This window comes from Puma concolor, chromosome E2 (genome assembly GCF_028749965.1).
Source record: "Puma concolor isolate L17-30 chromosome E2, mPumCon1.1.hap2, whole genome shotgun sequence".
Taxonomy (NCBI): domain Eukaryota; kingdom Metazoa; phylum Chordata; class Mammalia; order Carnivora; family Felidae; genus Puma; species Puma concolor.
The window spans coordinates 48,941,384-48,957,613 of NC_141681.1; the positions used below are offsets into that span (position 1 = coordinate 48,941,384).

General features: G+C 46.8%; 1 protein-coding gene and 1 long non-coding RNA gene across 2 annotated transcripts in view; one reads left to right on the forward strand and one right to left on the reverse strand.

Annotated features, from left to right (window-relative positions):
* Positions 1 to 8,490: 8,490 nt before the first annotated feature.
* Positions 8,491 to 14,871, reverse strand: LOC112851420 (cytochrome P450 2A13-like). The gene is made up of 9 exons (XM_086689839.1): positions 14,674 to 14,871; positions 14,233 to 14,395; positions 13,584 to 13,733; positions 13,185 to 13,345; positions 11,673 to 11,849; positions 11,050 to 11,191; positions 10,410 to 10,597; positions 9,625 to 9,766; positions 8,491 to 9,083 (listed from the first exon to the last, which is right to left on the reverse strand). Exons 1-9 carry the CDS (start codon positions 14,851 to 14,853, stop codon positions 8,902 to 8,904), a joined length of 1,485 nt encoding a protein of 494 aa, XP_086545965.1. The 5' UTR covers positions 14,854 to 14,871; the 3' UTR covers positions 8,491 to 8,901.
* Positions 10,793 to 16,230, forward strand: part of LOC147573615 (uncharacterized) — a 56,558-nt gene continuing 51,120 nt past the window's right edge. The window contains exon 1 of the long non-coding RNA XR_015244884.1: positions 10,793 to 10,938. This is a non-coding gene — a long non-coding RNA (uncharacterized LOC147573615). The remainder of the gene's footprint in view (positions 10,939 to 16,230) is intronic.

The following is a 16,230-nucleotide window of genomic DNA, read 5'->3' on the forward strand; positions in this document are numbered from 1 at the left end:
GTAAAGCCAACTCTCCCCAAATTGGTGTATAAGCTTAACACAATTACTATAGAAATGACAGCAAGATTTTTTTGGAATGAATTTAGATATTTATTTGAAAATTTATATGGAAAGGCAAAGGAAGAGCTAAAACAATTTTAAAGAAGGAAAAAGTGAAAAATCACATTTTCCTATTTTCCCTTGGGATTCAGCAAAAACTCTGCTTAGAGATAAGTTTGTAGCCTTACATTTTCATATTGGAGAGGAAGGAAGTCTACAAAATTAATGTGCTAAATGTCCATCTTTAAAAGTTAGAAAAAGGGGTGCCTGGGTAGCTCAGTCAGTTAGGCATCTCACTTTGGCTCAGGTCATGATCTCGTGGTTGTGTGAGTTTGAGCCCCACATCAGGCTTTCTGCTGTCAGCTCAGAGCCTGCTTTGGATCCTCTGTACCCCCCCCTCTCTGTCCCCCTGTGCTTGTGCTTTCTCTCTCTTTCAAAAATGAATAACATTAAAAAAAAAAATAAAATAAAAGTTAGAAAAAAACAGCCCAGAACATTCAAAGATAGTGTAAAGGAGGAGACAATAAGCATTAATTCAGAAATTAATGGAAAAAACTTTTAAGTTGTTATGAAGATTGTAGATTCAATATCTTTGTCAACTTGGCTACACTCTGGATTCTCTTCTTTTTATTTTGACATAGTTATAGTTTCACAAGAAGTTGTAAAAAAAAAAAAAAGTAGACAAGTTCTGTGTATTCTTTATCCAGTTTCCTCCAGTGGTAACATTTTAGATGACTATAGCACAATATCAAAAGCCAGGAAATTCATGTTGGTACAAACTACAGAACTTGTTCAGATTTCACAAGTTTTACAGGCACGTGTGTGTGTGTGCGTGTGTGTGTGTGTTTCAATGCAATTTTATCACACCTGTAGATTCAGGTAACCAGCACCCATATATCAAACAAAGGACTTATATACAGAGTATGTAAATAACCCTCAAACCTCAACATAAGAAAACAAACAACCCAATTAAAAAATGGGCTAAATTTTTGGGCACACACTTAACTAAAAAAGATACGTGAATGACAAACAAGCTCATGAATCAATGCTCAACACCATAGTCATTAGGGAAATGCAAATTAAAACCCAATGAGATACCCCATACACTTATTAGAATGACAAAAATAAAAGATATTAACAACACTTAGTGCTGGCCAAGATGTGGAGCATCTGGAATTCTTATATTTTGCTGATGGAAATACAAAATACTACATAACAATTTGGTGGTTTCTGTAAAAGCTAAATGTACATTCAACTAGAGGACCCAGAATCCCATTTCCAGGTATTTATTCTCAGAAATTAAAAATTATACTTGGACAAAACCTGTGCATGAATACTTAGAGCAACTTTATTGATCATCCTCATAAACTGGAAACAACCCAAATGTTCTTCAGAGTTGAATGGATGAACAAATTGTGTCACATCCATGCAACAAAACTACTCAGCAATAAAACCAACAACTGTTAATACACACAACTTGGATGAATTGCAAATGTATTGAGCTAAGTGAAAGAACCCAGTGTCAAAAGGTTATATACTGCATTATTCCATTTATATGAAATCCTGGAAAAGGCAAAAATATTGATACATAGAACACACCCATGGTTGCCAGGAAGTAGAGGTGGGGTAAGGATATGAATACAAAATATAACACCAGATAACTCTTTGGGGTGTTGGAATTATTCAGTAACCTGTCTGTGGTCGTGATGATAAGAGTTTACACATCTGTAGAGGTGCCTGGGTGGCTCAGTCAGTTAAGTGTCCAACTTCGGAGCAGGTCATGATCACTCAGTTCGTGAGTTCGAGCTCTGTGTTGGGCTTTGTGCTGACAGCTCGGAGCCTGAAGCCTGCTTCAGATTCTGTGTCTCCCTGTCTCTATTCTTCCCTCGCTTGCACTCTGTCTCTCTCTCTCTCTCTCTCTCTCAAAAATAAAGATTTTTTGGGGCGCCTGGGTGGCTTGGTCGGTTAAACGTCCGACTTCGGCTCAGGTCATGATCTCGCGGTCCGTGAGTTCGAGCCCCGCATCAGGCTCTGTGCTGACAGCTCAGAGCCTGGAGCCCGTTTCAGATTCTGTGTCTCCCTCTCTCTCTGCCCCTCCTCTGTTCATGCTGTGTCTCTCTCTGTCTCAAAAATAAATAAACATTAAAAAAAAATTTTTTTTTAAATAAAGATTTTTTAAAAATTAAAAAAAAGAGTTTATGCATTTGTAAAACCTCATTGTAAAATATAAGTTTTACTGTATGTAAAAATAGTGTTTTGTAAAGAGTAACTAGGAATTTTTTAAGTGAGCCAAATCTGTAGGCAGATTATGAGGGAAAAAAATCTTAGCTGCAGATGATCTAAAATTTCCTGTTAGTTTGAGGTCACTGTGAACAGTCATGTGGCATTTAATAATTTTATCTATAAAGGCCTTGACCACAGAACCTCATGAAACTGTAATACAACAGACACTGGAAATTGAAAGGGCTTTCTCCAAAGCTCACTTCTGTAGAGCTTATGGAAGCCAAAGTTTAGGCTTTGGTGACATGCCTTGTTTGGTGTCTATTGAAAAAGGCTTTGCCTTCCAAAGGGTTAAAAATTGTATTGGAAAAATGCATAAGAAAACATGAAACAAATCCAAATTGATGTCTGGACAATTTCCAAAACAATTATTCTATGCTATTCAAAATATCAAGGTTAAGAAAGACAAAAGTTGAGAATCTATGCTAGATTAAAGAAGACCAAAGACCTTACAACTAAATATAATGTATGGTCACAGATTGGATCCTGAAGTGGGGAAATATTTTGGATATTAACTCTTTATCAGGTATATGGTTTGCACATATTTTCTCCCATTCTGGAGGTTGCTTTCTCATTTTGTTGATTATTTGCTTGCTGTGCAGAAACTTTTTAGTGATGTACTTCCACTTGTTTATTTTTCCTTTACAAATCAGTGAACAGATGAAGAAAATGTGATATACATACACACACACACACACACATACACACCATGCATTGTCATTCAGCCTCTCTCACAACTTGATAGCTAAACAAAATAAAACAAAAACAACAAACAACAACAACAAAAACAAAAACATCCCAAAACAAAAGATACTCACCAGATTAAAAATTGGACAAAGGACATGAATAGACATTATTCAAGAAAAGACATACAAATGGCCAACAGATATATGAAAAGGTGCTCAATATCACTAATCATAAAAGAAAGGCAAATCCAAACCACAATGAGATATTTCATACTTGTTAGGATGGCTATCATAGAGATAAGCAATAACAAATACTGGTGATGATGTGGATTAGAACCCTTGTGCACCATCCATGTGAATGTAAATTGATGCCGCCATGATGGAAAACAGAATGGCAGTTCCTCAAAATATTAAAAATAGAAGTACCATACAATCCAGAAATCCCACTTCTGGGTATATATAAAAAGGAAATGAAACCATTATCTCCAAGAGATATCTGCATTCTTAGGTTCATTGCCGTGTAAATCACATTAGTCAAGATATGAAACAGTTTAGATGTCCATTGACAGATGAATGGATAGAGAACCATGGCAGTGATTACTTAATAATGCTTAAGTCAGGTTTGAATTAACCTCTTCACTGTGCTGAGCATGGCACTGGATGTTTTCCCCTACAACCCTGAGGATTAGAGACTCTTGCTGTAACAGAGGCATAGGCAGCAGCAGCATGGGAACTTAAGGGTTCTGGTGAGCAGTCCATTTTTAGGAGTGTGGACCTCAGCATGTCACCTACAGTTGCTTATTTCCTCTTCTCTCCTTTTTTTTTTGTGGGGTGGGGGAGAGAAAGAGCATAACGTGAAATAGGGAGAGAGAGAGAGAGAGAGAGAGAGAGAGAGAGAGAGAGAATCTTAAGCGGGCTCCATGCTCAGTGAGGAGCCTGATGTGGGACTTGATCCCACAACCCTGGGATCATGACCTGAGCCGAAATGAAGATTTGGATGCTCAACCGAGCCGCCCAGGAGCCCCTCTCCCTCTCTTTTTTTAGCTCCTTAGAGATGGCTCTTTCATGAGCCAATGGATCCATTTATCACAGGGTATAGTCCTTCCTTTGAGTGCTCTATATCTGGGGCCAAAGCCTGGTTGGGACACACACAGCTAATCAGTTACGGGTATAGTCTTTTCCCTGAGCCTAGCATGAGTCACAGCTTCATTCTAAGACATACAAATAAACCAGGCCAAGATGCATAGTCCATGGCCACATTAAGGAGGACCCTGTTACTCACAGTCCTGTCCCAGAATGCCAATTAGTTAGGCTCCAACAACCACAGTCCCTGAGGTGAACCGAGAAACAACTACTAGAACTGAGACAATGGGTTTCTGACATTTTTGCCACTCAGATGTGGTACTTAGTACCCACAGCCCTAGCAAGCCAATACACCCAGCATGATGCCAGGTACACTGACTCAGTAGGAGGCACCCAGGACCTCCTGCCCCCATCATTCCTTTCAGGCCTGATGCAAAAGGCCTTGATAAGACCTGGGAGCAGATGATGGTGGTGATTCAAGAAAATAAAGGACCTGGTAACTGCTGTGTGGCTCTCAGTCTTTCTCCTCTTCACCTTCTAGCCATTTCCTCATCAGCCCTGCAGACAAGCACTTTGTAAGAACTATCATGGGTATGCATGTAGAGGACCTGTTGAAATACCCAAAGAAGGTGGTAGGGAAGCCAGGGACAAGGAGGAGAATGTGGGCACCTGCTTTTCTCCCTCTTTCTCCAAGCTGTCAGGATAGCACGGGAAAAGTAGATGAGGGAGTTAGGGGTGGGAGTTCTGGTCTTAAACAGGAGATGACAGTGCAAAGGTACAAAGGGTATGTCATAGAGACGTGGACCTTAGCCCACCTCTGCCACTGATGTTTTGTGTGGAAATTCACAGTCCAAAAATTTTGGCTTCATGGAGCTTACATTCTAGAAGATTGAGGAGACTACAAACCTAAAGTCTCACAATTCTAAAATTGATTGGATCTAAAGGTAAATGTTTCCAGGATTTTGTCTGTTACCCAAAAAATAGTCATGATGTACTATACTGAGTTACCAACATTCTCACTCACCATGTCTACCACACAGGAGGCCAGGGGCCATGAGGAAGAAAGGGACAACCCCTGGGTCTTCTAATTCCGCATCTCCCAACTCAGCCATTAGGGGAGCCATGAAAAATTCTCTGTTGCCCAGGAGATGGTCAGAACAGCTCTGGGACTTTCTCCCACTGCCCTACCCCATTCCATGCACAAAAACCGTGAGGCACCCGTTGAACAACTTAGAGGCACCAACCAGTGTCAGATGGGAAGCATGAAAAAGATGTAGAAATGTGAAAAAATGGGGACAGACACAGGGAAAAGGAGACAGAGAGAGGGAGGGAAAAAGAAGGGGAGAAAGGGAAAGAAGGAGAGAGGTGACCTCTCTCTCTCTCTCTCCGATGTCTCTCAGGGTCTGATCTGAGGTCTGTCTCTTTCTTGCACTACCTCTGTCTCTGCCTCTCTATCCCTGTGTAAGTCATTCCCTGTCAAGCTCTTTCTATCCTTTGCCCTGTTTCTGTCTTTCTTTTTATGATGATTATTATTTTTTAATGTTTATTTCTGAGACAGAGAGACAGAGCATGAGTGGGGGAGGGGCAAAGAGAGAGGGGGACACAGAATCTGAAGCAGGCTCCATGCTCTGAGCTATCAGCACAGAGCCTGACGCGGGGCTCGAACTCACAGACTGCGAGATCATGACCTGAGCTGAAGCCGGACACTCAACCGACTGAGCCACCCAGGTGCCCCTTCTCTGTCTTTCTTGATGTCTGTCTGGTTTCCTTTTTGTCTCTCTGCCTACCTCTTTCTTAATGTTTCTCCCTCTGTCACTGCCTCTTTATGCCTCTGCTACTCTGTCTCTCCCTCCCATTCACCTTCCAGCCCTTTCTCTCTCCAGACTGATTGCCTGTCTTTATTCCTCTCTATTTCTTCTCCTCTCCTTATCTTCCCCTGTATCTGGGGCCTGGGGAAGGCATGTTCCAGACAGAGATGAGAGATGCAGGGATCCCCTGCCCAGTCACAACCTCTCCCACTTTTCCTTTCAGTGACTGTCTGCAACATGCCTTCACCATAGACATTTTGAGTACAGCCATCTTACTTTTGCCCCTGGCTCTTATCTGTCTATTCCTGACCCTCAGCGTACGGTGCAAGGACTAACTTCCCCCAGGGCCCAGACCCCTCCCACTCCTGGAAAAACCGCTTCCAAGACATGCTGATGTCTCTGATGTCGCTCAGAGAGTTGCAGGGCCCCTCAACTCAGGAAGGAAGAATAAAAGAGCCAATGTAAGCTCGGTCTTGCTGCCTGTAGCTGAGTAAGGAGTATGGCCCCATAAACACCTTGTATCCAGGATCCAGGTCACTGGTGGTCCTTAGGGGGTACCAAGCTGTGAAGGAGGCCCTTGTGGACCATGATAAGGAATTCATTGACCCGAATGACTTCCTCTTGTTTTCCAACTTCAACAGGGAAAATGGTAAGCCTGTTCCCCCTCTCTTCCATCCCAGGAAACACTTTCCTCATTATTGAAACATGAAAGAGGGAGATGGTTCTCCCATGTTGGTGTCCCCCAGGGTCATTGATCTTGCTAGTGACATCCGATGACACGGAAGCTGCAGAGTCAATGACTTGGCATAAAGTTGTCCAAACTTCACCTTCCCCAAATACAGCAACTATCTTAAATTGTACTTTGTTCCAATTCCCCTTTCCATTTTTAAGCTCAAATCATTCTCATCCCAACCTTTATTTTAACATCATCCTCATTACCAACTTTCGTCTCAACTGACAGGTCAGATTAGCCAGAGCCAGTTCTGACGATATACCTAAACCTCAACTCAACTCCCTTTACACATTTCTGTAATCAGGGGGACCTGGGTGGCTCATTCAGTTAAGCTGCCAACTCTTGATTTCAGCTCAGGTCATGCTCTCACGGTTCGTCAGTTAGACCCCTGCCCTGGGCTCTGCACTACAGTGCAGAGCCTGCTTGTATTTTCTCTCCCTCTCTCTCTCTGCACCTTCTTGCTTCTCTCTTTCTCCCTCAAAATAAATAAATAAAGTAAAAAAAAAATTCTGGGGGTGCCTGGGTGCTTCAGTTGGTTAAGTGTCTAAATTTGGCTCAGGTCATGATCTCATAGTTCGTGAGTTCAAGTCCCGCGTAGGGCTCTGTGCTGACAGCTCAGAGCCTGGAGACTGCTTTGGATTTTGTCTCCCTCTCTCTCAGCCCCTCCCCCACTCATGCTCTGTCTCTGTCTCTCTGTCTCTTTCTCACAAAAATAAACATTTAAAACAAATAAATTTCTGTAAACAATCCCATCCCAATTCTATTGGTCAAAATGAATGCATGATTTTCTCCCAACTTCCAGCTCCATATTTTATCCCAAATACTGCCAAATTTGGCCATTCTCCAATACTTATTCTCCATCTAAATTCTATAAATCCAATCACCAAATCCAACACATCATGTAACAGCCCAACCTGAGACCAAACCAAAATTCAGCTTCAATGCCGATATACCAAACCCATCCCCATACCCCAGTCTCATTTGAAAAAGTGAAAACCTAACAGGGAAGATGAAATCAGCTTGGCCTCAATAAGAAATCCAGCCTGGTCATTAGTCAGGCTGGAGTGATAGACACAGGGAAAGCTGGTCGCAAATTTAGCAGAAAGCACCATTTCTCTCAACATCATGCAGGAGTTGTAAAATACCATACCCCCGTCTTTTGAGTGACTACTGATTTTTTTTAAACTAATGATCCCCCTGTACTATTCTAATCTCAAAAGTGACAACCCAGATCTTCTGACTATTCTATAGATCAACCTGGATACAATACAGGGAGGAACAACCACACAAGGTCATAAATACCAGAAAGTGGGGGCCATTGGGAATCATTCTGAAGACTGCTACTGATGACTCCTTCCCTTTAATGGCTGAGTAATATTCCATTGTATGTATTTACCATATTTTCTTTATCCACTCATCTGTCTATGGAGATTTAGATTGTCTCTCTATTTAAAAGTGATTTGATTTCTTTCTTCAGTAGTTTGTAGCTTCCAGCATATAAGTTCTGCGCATGTGTTGTTAGATTTGTACGTAAGTATTTCATTTTTTTGAGTGACTGTAAGTGGTATAGTGTTTTTAATTTTGGTTTCCTAGGATTAATTGCTAGGATTCGTTGCTGGAAAACAACAACAGGGGCGCCTGGGTGGCTCAGTGGGTTAAGTATCCGACCTCCACTCAGGTCATGATCTTGTGGTTTGTGAGTTCGAGCCCCAAGTCTGGCTCTTTGCTGACAGCTCAGAGCCTGGAGCCTGCTTCAGATTCTATCTCTCTCTCTATGCCCCTCTGCTGCTTGCGCTCTGTCTCTCTCAAATATAAATAAACATTAAAAATTTTTTTTAAAAAGAAAAGAACAACAATAACAAAAGATTTTAGTATGTTTAGTGACAGTGAAAAATTCATTTACTGGGAAGGTTTTTGTCGTTGTTATAGATTCCTTGGGAATCAATTAAGATTTGTCACTTGTAAAATGGGCATGAACACTGTTCTCTGTTGCATAGACTGTGGGCATTAGGTGAGGTGGACGTGCTAAGGCTTTTAGCATGGAGCCGACGCAGAATATTTACTCAATAAATATGTTCCCTTCCTTCATCCCATTTCTGAAAGAGTTATTTCTACCAAGGGGAACAGAGAGGGCCCATTCCTTTCGTCTTCTATCCATCTTGCCCCCTCAGATTTCCCTAAGTCACCTCCCTCCTGATAGCCCCGCCCCTGCCCCGCCCACTGCTTTGCTCCACCCCCATCCTTCCCCTCCCCCACCCCGCATGGCCCTTGCTCAGCGGGGCTGGAAGCTCATAGTGTAATTTCGTGGGATAGTGGCTAAGCCCACAAGTTTGGGGGACACGTCAATATCTTGGGGCAGCTGAGGGGACTTGAGGCAGAAGTTCTGCAAGATGGTGGTGAGGAAGAGAAAGAGCTCCATTCTAGCCAGACCTTCTCCGAAACAGTACCGCTTTCCTGAAGAGACAGAATGGGAGGACTGGAGGTGAGGCCTACTCTCACTGCTCCCTTCTCCACTACCCACCCCCAACTGCATTCTCCCAGAGAGCAGGGACTGAGAAACTTTCAGAGACATCTCTAACCCTCTCTGAGCATCAGTTTCTCTTGTACATGGGATAGGGGTGAGCTATCCCAAGCTGTAGCAATGGGAAATTTAGGTGCCCCTTCCTTCCAAGCACACACTCAGATATGGCTGCCGGGCTCTCATCTCCTCCCAAGGAATCTCAAGAATCTAAATGACTTTGGACAAATACCTGACTCACTAAGGACTTTGATTTTCCCCATCTGTGAAATGGATACAATCATCCCTTTCCAGTTGCCTGCACACAGGTACTTGGTAGTCATGGGGTTTGCAGCTGGTTGGCTCTAGAGTAGATCTTAGAGGGACTTTCAAGCTGGACACAGACCCCAGGCTACAACTTAGAGACGGGATGTGGGATGAAGGAGGCCCGGTTGGTGGGAGCAGTGGCTTAGCAGCAAGCAGACCGGGGTCTCTTACCGATGGAGAAGGGCACAAAAGCATCACTCTTCTTAAACTGGCCCTTCTCATCCAGGAAGTGCTGGGGGTGGAAGTCTCGGGGGTGGGAAAAGAACTTGGGGTCTCTCAGCACAGAGCCCAGCATAGGGAACACTTCAGTGCCCTGGTGAGGAGGAGAGGGGCATTTGATAAGGTGGAGTGGGGGCAGGGTGTGCTGAAAGCACATGGAGGTTGATGGGACAATGCGGGTGCCCTGAGTGATAAGAAATGGGAGGCGGGGGAGTGTGGGTCCCCTGGGGACATGAGACTCAGGTCTCTGAACCAGGAAGCTTGGCAGACATGGGGGTTCATGTCTCCTGAGAAGGGAAGTTTGGGGAGCACAGGTTCTGTGTCTCTTAGGACAGAAGGTGTGGGGGACCCACAGTTCATGTCTCTCAAGGCAGGAGGTTGAGAGGACATGGGGGTTCATGCTCTCTGGGACTGGGATTGAGAGACATCAGGTTTGTGTTTCTCTAGGCAGGATGTTTGGGGGACATGAGATCCGTGTCCTTGAGGGAGGAGGTCTAGACATGAAGTTCATGTCTCTTGAGAGAGGAAGTTTGGGGGTATGGGGTTCATATTCCTTGTGGAAAGAGCTCTGGGGGAGACACGGGCTTCAGGAATCTCTGAGGGGATTGAAGGGACATGGTGGTTGGAGCAGTGTTTGATTGAAGCAATGGGACAGGGGCTGGGAAGCTTCTAAGGGAATGGATTGCTGGGTCACAGGGAGCAGGTTGGAGGTTCCCCAAGGTGGGACAGGAAGATACCTTGGGGAGGAAGAACTCCCGAAACTTGGTGTCCTTGGTGACTCTGCGGGCCAGGCTCAGGGGGATTATGTCTCCAAATCTTTGGATCTCATGGATCACCGCCTCTGTGAAGGGCATCTTGGCCCTGTCCTCAAACTTGGGCTGCCGGTTCTTGCCAATCACCTGGTCAATCTCCTCGTGGATTTTGGCTGTGGGAGGAGGGGGAAGGTATTTAGTTATCTGGGGTCTTGGGGCAGTGATGATAGTCCAAATATGTACATCCACGTGTGCCATGGACTTAGACCATTCAAAACAGACATTGGCCATACGCAGTGTTGGTGCCGCATCCTGGTCACCCGGTCGTGCCAGAATCATGAGTAGGCATAAGGGAGGAGTTTGGAGAATGGTTTGGAGAGCAGGCAGTGGATATACATTTGACCCAGCATGGAAGCTATTTACCAATCCGTTCAGATATTTTCAATACTTAAACACCTAGTGAAACTTGGCTGGTGCTCATCAGCAGAATATCACCTAGTCTCCGGTTAACAGGGTATGTCTGAGGTTTCAGGGATCTGGGGAAGGTGGGGATGTTGCAGTGGGCTCAGAGGAAGTTTGAGGGCCTGTGGCTGCCACTTTGTTGCCCCCCACCCTGCAGCCTTACCCTCCACATCTGGGTGCTTCATGAGCAGCAGGAAGCCATACCGCAGGGTCGTGCTGACTGTCTCAGTGCCCGCAAAGAAGAGGTTCAGTGTGGTCAGCACCAGGTTCTTCAAGTAGAACTCTGTGTTGGGGTTGTTCTGCTCCTATAGGGAGAGAGGGCTTCAGGCCAAGCCCACTCCCCTCAGAGCTCTCAGGGCCCTTCTGGGGTCTTTCTCTTTGGACCCCTCTCTCTTAGATCCAGACCAGAGGTGGGAGGAGGGACTTGGTTCCACTAGCTCTTTGTTCAGGCTGCTGGCTCTGCCCAAAATGCCCTTCCCACACTCCTTACCCACCTGCCTATCTGTCCTTTACTCTTCAAGAACACTTTTTTATGGTGGGAATATTGAGAAGGAGAGGAATAGAGTCAGTGAGTGCATGGTACGGAATTGCTTGCTATTATGGTTGGCACACACAGGTCCTGCCCATGGGCAGGGGCTCAGTAGAGGGAGCAGCCATAGTTATTATACTTGGGATTGTGAGGATGTTATGAGGGGAATGGTTTGAACGAGCCTCTGCTCTCCCCATGCCAGCCTGGTTTCCCTCTGCCTGGCTCTGCAGCTCTCTGCACTGGCTGTTGGGGTGTACCTCCTGCATGCGGATGAGGAAGGAGTCGATGAAGTCCCGCGGGGAGTTGGGATCTAGCGTGCGTTGGTTCTGCTCCACCTTCTTGGCTATGAAGTCCTCCAGACCTTTCAGATCCTTAAATGCCTGTTGCTGTGGTCCTGGCAGGTGTTTCATGACTGATGGGAACATTTCACAGAGCTGGGGTTGGGGAGAGAAGAAGGGATGGGAAAGACAGCTGTCAGCAGGCAGGTCTTGATGGGAGTGGGACCTTTCTTGGGGCAAGGTAGGCACTGGGTTACAGGCACCTGTCAGGTGTTTAAGATTTACATGGAGCTGATGGGAGGAGATATCTAAGTTTTTACATGACTTAAGTGTGAGGGCTCCTTTCCCAGCATATCGTTGAGATGGATTGGGACCCATATCCAGGTTTCAGGTGTTCAAGTGAGGCTGGATTAGCGAACACATGTAGGTGTTCAGATAGTCAGGTTGGGTTTTGTTGGGAGACACATGTCTAGGTGTTTAGGCATTCATGTGGTCTCACAATTTTGAGGTAATTGTCCATATATTTAAGGGATTTGAATTGGGGGCTTTTTTCTAGGTATTCCAGTTAATTTGGGCTGGTGTGCAGGTGTTAAAGTGGGGGACACACCTGTTCATGTGTTTCAGTTATTCACATGGGCTGATAGGGGCACATCTGTATGTGTTTGAGTGAGCTGGGTTGGGGGACACTTATTTCATGGTTTGGGGAACAGTCTATCCAGGTGTTTACACATTTAGGGAATCATTGTTGGAACCTGTCCTGATGTTCAGATATTTAACTGGGCTTGGGAGGTGGCACTTACTAGCTATTCTAGTGGGCCAGTGTAGGATGCTTGTGTAAATATGAAATGATTTTGTTGGGCTAGATTTATAGCACCTGGTCTTCAGGTATTCAAGAGGTGGGCTGAGGTGACTTCTTGTACAGATGTTAGGATATTCATGGAAAGATGGAATATTTTAATAGGGAGCAACTGTTAGATATTAAGGTAAGTAGGGATGGGAGTACCTGCCTGAGGAAGAGGCTGGTTTGAGGGTGTGTTTCTTATCTATAGGCTCTGGCTTTTTCCTTCTCCTTCTCCCCTCCTTCTTCTTCTGCTCCCCCATCCCCTTCCTCCTCTTCTTTCTCCTCTTTCTTCTCCTCTTTCTTTTTCTATTCCTCCTCCTCTCCCACCTACTTTTCCTCCTTCCCCTCTTCCTGGCCCTCCTCTTTCTTCTTTCTTTCTTCTTCTTCTTCTCCTCCTCCTCCTTCTCCTCCTTCTCCTTCTCCTTCCTCTTTTGTTGAGGAGCTACTGTCGATATACAGGTGTCTCTGGAAACTGGGTATTGGGTACCTGTCCTGAGTTCTGGTGCAGCTGTTTAGTTGTCCAAAGATGGGGACTGATTTTGAAGGTACCCTACCAGAAGAAGATGGTATTTGGGGCACCTGTCTCCATGTGGGAAAGAAATTGGAGGGTTGTAGTAGGGGTGTTGTAGAGACAGACTGGAATGGGTTACCTGACCCATAGATGTAGCTGTGAACTGGAAGCTTCCCAGCATCATACGCAGCAGTGACAGGAACTCTTTATCCTCATAGTCAAAGCGGTCCCCAAAGACAATGGAGCTGATGACATTGGACACTGTCCGGCTCAGGAAGAAGGTGGGATCGATGAAGGTGCCTGGGGAATGGGATGGGGTTGAGGAGAGACAGGGATCTGGGGGAGCATCCACTGGACAGTCTGACACCAGCCTGAGAAGTGGAGGAGGGCACCGGAATGATGAGCCAAGCTCTCAGCACAAGAACTCAGAGCCGGGAGCCTAGATGCCTTCCCCCAGGCCAGTCCCCTTCCAGGACCAGAAAGTTCTTGCATCCTCGTGGGTACTCTCCTCCTTCTTGCCCACGCCCATCTGGCTCACCTTGCGTGCCCCGGAAAGCCTCGATGAGGAAGCCCGCCTCCTCCTGGATCCGCTCCTCGATGCCACGCTTGCCCACACCAAAGTCCCGCAGCGTGGTGATGGAGAAGCGCCGGAGCTGCTTGGCTCGCTCACCATTGCTGAACGTCACCCCTGGGGAGGGAGGATACAGTTGGGGGAGGTTGGGAGGGGTGGGGGCAGAGGTGGAGGGAGGTGAGCAGAGAGCAGGAGTGGGGGAAGGAAGGGTTCAGAGGAGACAGGGAGATACAACTCAAGAGTCAGAGAAATATTGAAAGAGATAGAAACCGAGTTGGAAGAAAAGAATCAGGAGAGAGACAAGGACGTGGAGATGGACTGACCACGGTTCTGAGTCAGAAATCCCAAGAGCTCCTCAAAGACACACAGAAAGAAGAGGCATATCTGAGAGAGAACAGGGACATGGGGCCAAGAAGCAGGGGAAATAGAGACGCAGGCACTCAGGGTCAAGTTAGAGAAGACCAGGGAGAAGGGACAATAAGCAGGGACAGGGACAGAGGGGAGCAGGGGGAGAACTCGGCCTCAGCCTTGGGTGGGAGGGTGAGTCAAGAGGACAGTGGGGAAACTGAGGCCATCGAGTGTTCCTGACCACATGCCCCCATCCCGAGCCCCTCACCATAGCCTTTGAAGAGCCAGTCGAAGGTGGCCTGCCCGCCTCTCCCACTGAATTCCTCAGCCTGGTCCACCAGCGCCTCCTTCACGGCCTCGTGTCCACACAGCACCACAATGCGCCGCGGCCCCAGGTGGACCGTGAACACGGGGCCATAGCGCTCGCTGATCTAACCAAAGTGAGAGTGCTTAGAGGGAGCGGCCCCACGGGGAACTGGCCCTGTGCCCAGACCTCACCCACTGCATGCATTTCCCCCAGGTTCTGGCACTCAAGGGGCGGGTATCCCAGGATCTGCTCTTCCCTGCCTAGGACCCTGCTGCCCCAACTGCACAATTCCACTTTCCTAAGACTCCCATCCAACCTTGCCCGCCCCCTGCCACAATGCCCCAGCTCAATTAGGCAGGCGCCCAGCCCCACCCCCTTCCACCATCCCCTGCCTCATGGCACCTTCGTGAAGGAATCCGACAGCTGCTTTGTGTTCAGCTGCAGGTAGTTCCCAATGAGGGGCAATGGGGTGGGTCCTGGAGGGAGCTTCCCCCAGAGCTTCCTCTGCCTCCAGGCAGACATCAAGACCATCATTGTCAGGCAGGTGAGCAAAGCCACCAGAAGGAGCTCTGAGGCCAGCATGGTGGCAGTGGGAGTGACAGATGGCTGGGGTGGTTTGCCTTTATACCACCTAGGAGAGAAGGGTGGACTTTGGTTCTGTTTGTTAATTGTGCCATTTCACTTACCAGCTATAGTGCCTTCCCCCACCCCCTCCTGCCCCAGGCTCACCACTGAGCTTGGGACAAGCCAGCAAGGCAGGAAGAAGTGACCCCAGGGAGATCAATAGGGAGGGGCCCCTAAGGCAGAATGTTGTTGCCCCTCAGGAGGGGCCACCCCAGAGCTGTAGACTTGGGTAAAGCAGTAGAAAAATTAGGAACCTCCGGATTTTGGAATATTTGGTTTCAGATTCTGAAGCTTTGGATTTGAGGTCAGAGTGAGAAGTGACCCAAAAGTTATGGGTTAGGGCATCTTGGGAGAAAAGAATCCAAGATCTGGGTTTAAGGGTGTTGCAGTGAGACAGAATGTGTGGCTGAAGATTTGGGGTTTCTTGCTGAGGAGGGATGTATGATGAAAAGTCTTTCTCACAAGGGGAAATTCCAGGGAGTGAATTTGGGGGTCTTGGAGTGACCCCTGGCTGTGATGGAGGTTTCTGGGAGAAGTATACAGGAATCCAGAGGGATCAAGAGCAAGCACCTGCCCCAGGCTTTGACCTGCTTTTGCTTTGGACACAGTGTCACCTCTGGTGTCCAGAATCCTCACTGGGACCTCAGAGCAAGGTCAGAATCAGTGTCATGGCTTGTCTGTGGTTGGGAAAGGGGTAGAAGTCCAGAGCCACATTCAAGTAGAACTTTCCTTAGGAAAGAAGAGTAATTCATGGTCTCAGTGGCAGAGGGACTGGGCAGGACTTGGAAATAAGTAATGACATCCACCAATATGTTGTCAAAAAAGTCCCAACTGTCTCAAGGGGTGTAATTTACAGAGAGCCACACCGGTCCTACCCAGTCCCTAGGGGAGCTCGCTAGGTTCATCATTTCCATGGTTGTTGGTACTAGTAGCAATACTGATGTTTCCCATTTCGTAAGTGAGAAGACTGAGGACAGACAACAGAGGGTGGGCAAGGGCTCCTGTGTCTCTGAACTGTACGCTTACTCCCCCTTTCTGGGGCTGGGATTCCCTGCCAGTAGAAGGGGAGCACTTGAGAAGAGAAGATGGGGATGGGAGAGTGTGTGAGGTACCCTAGGGGTGATTGGGGATTGGGCAGGGTGGTCGGCAGCAGGCAAAGGGAATGACAGCAGGAGAGCTTTGGGAAAACTCCTGAGTCAGGAGAGAGCCGGGCCCTGGATGCTGAAAGTGGGTGTGAGGACAGATGGTGGTCCTGCTGTCCTCTCCTCGGTGACCTTCTTCCTTAACAAGAGGGTGCTCCCCTTTGGTGACCACTAACTATGAAGAGGCAACGTG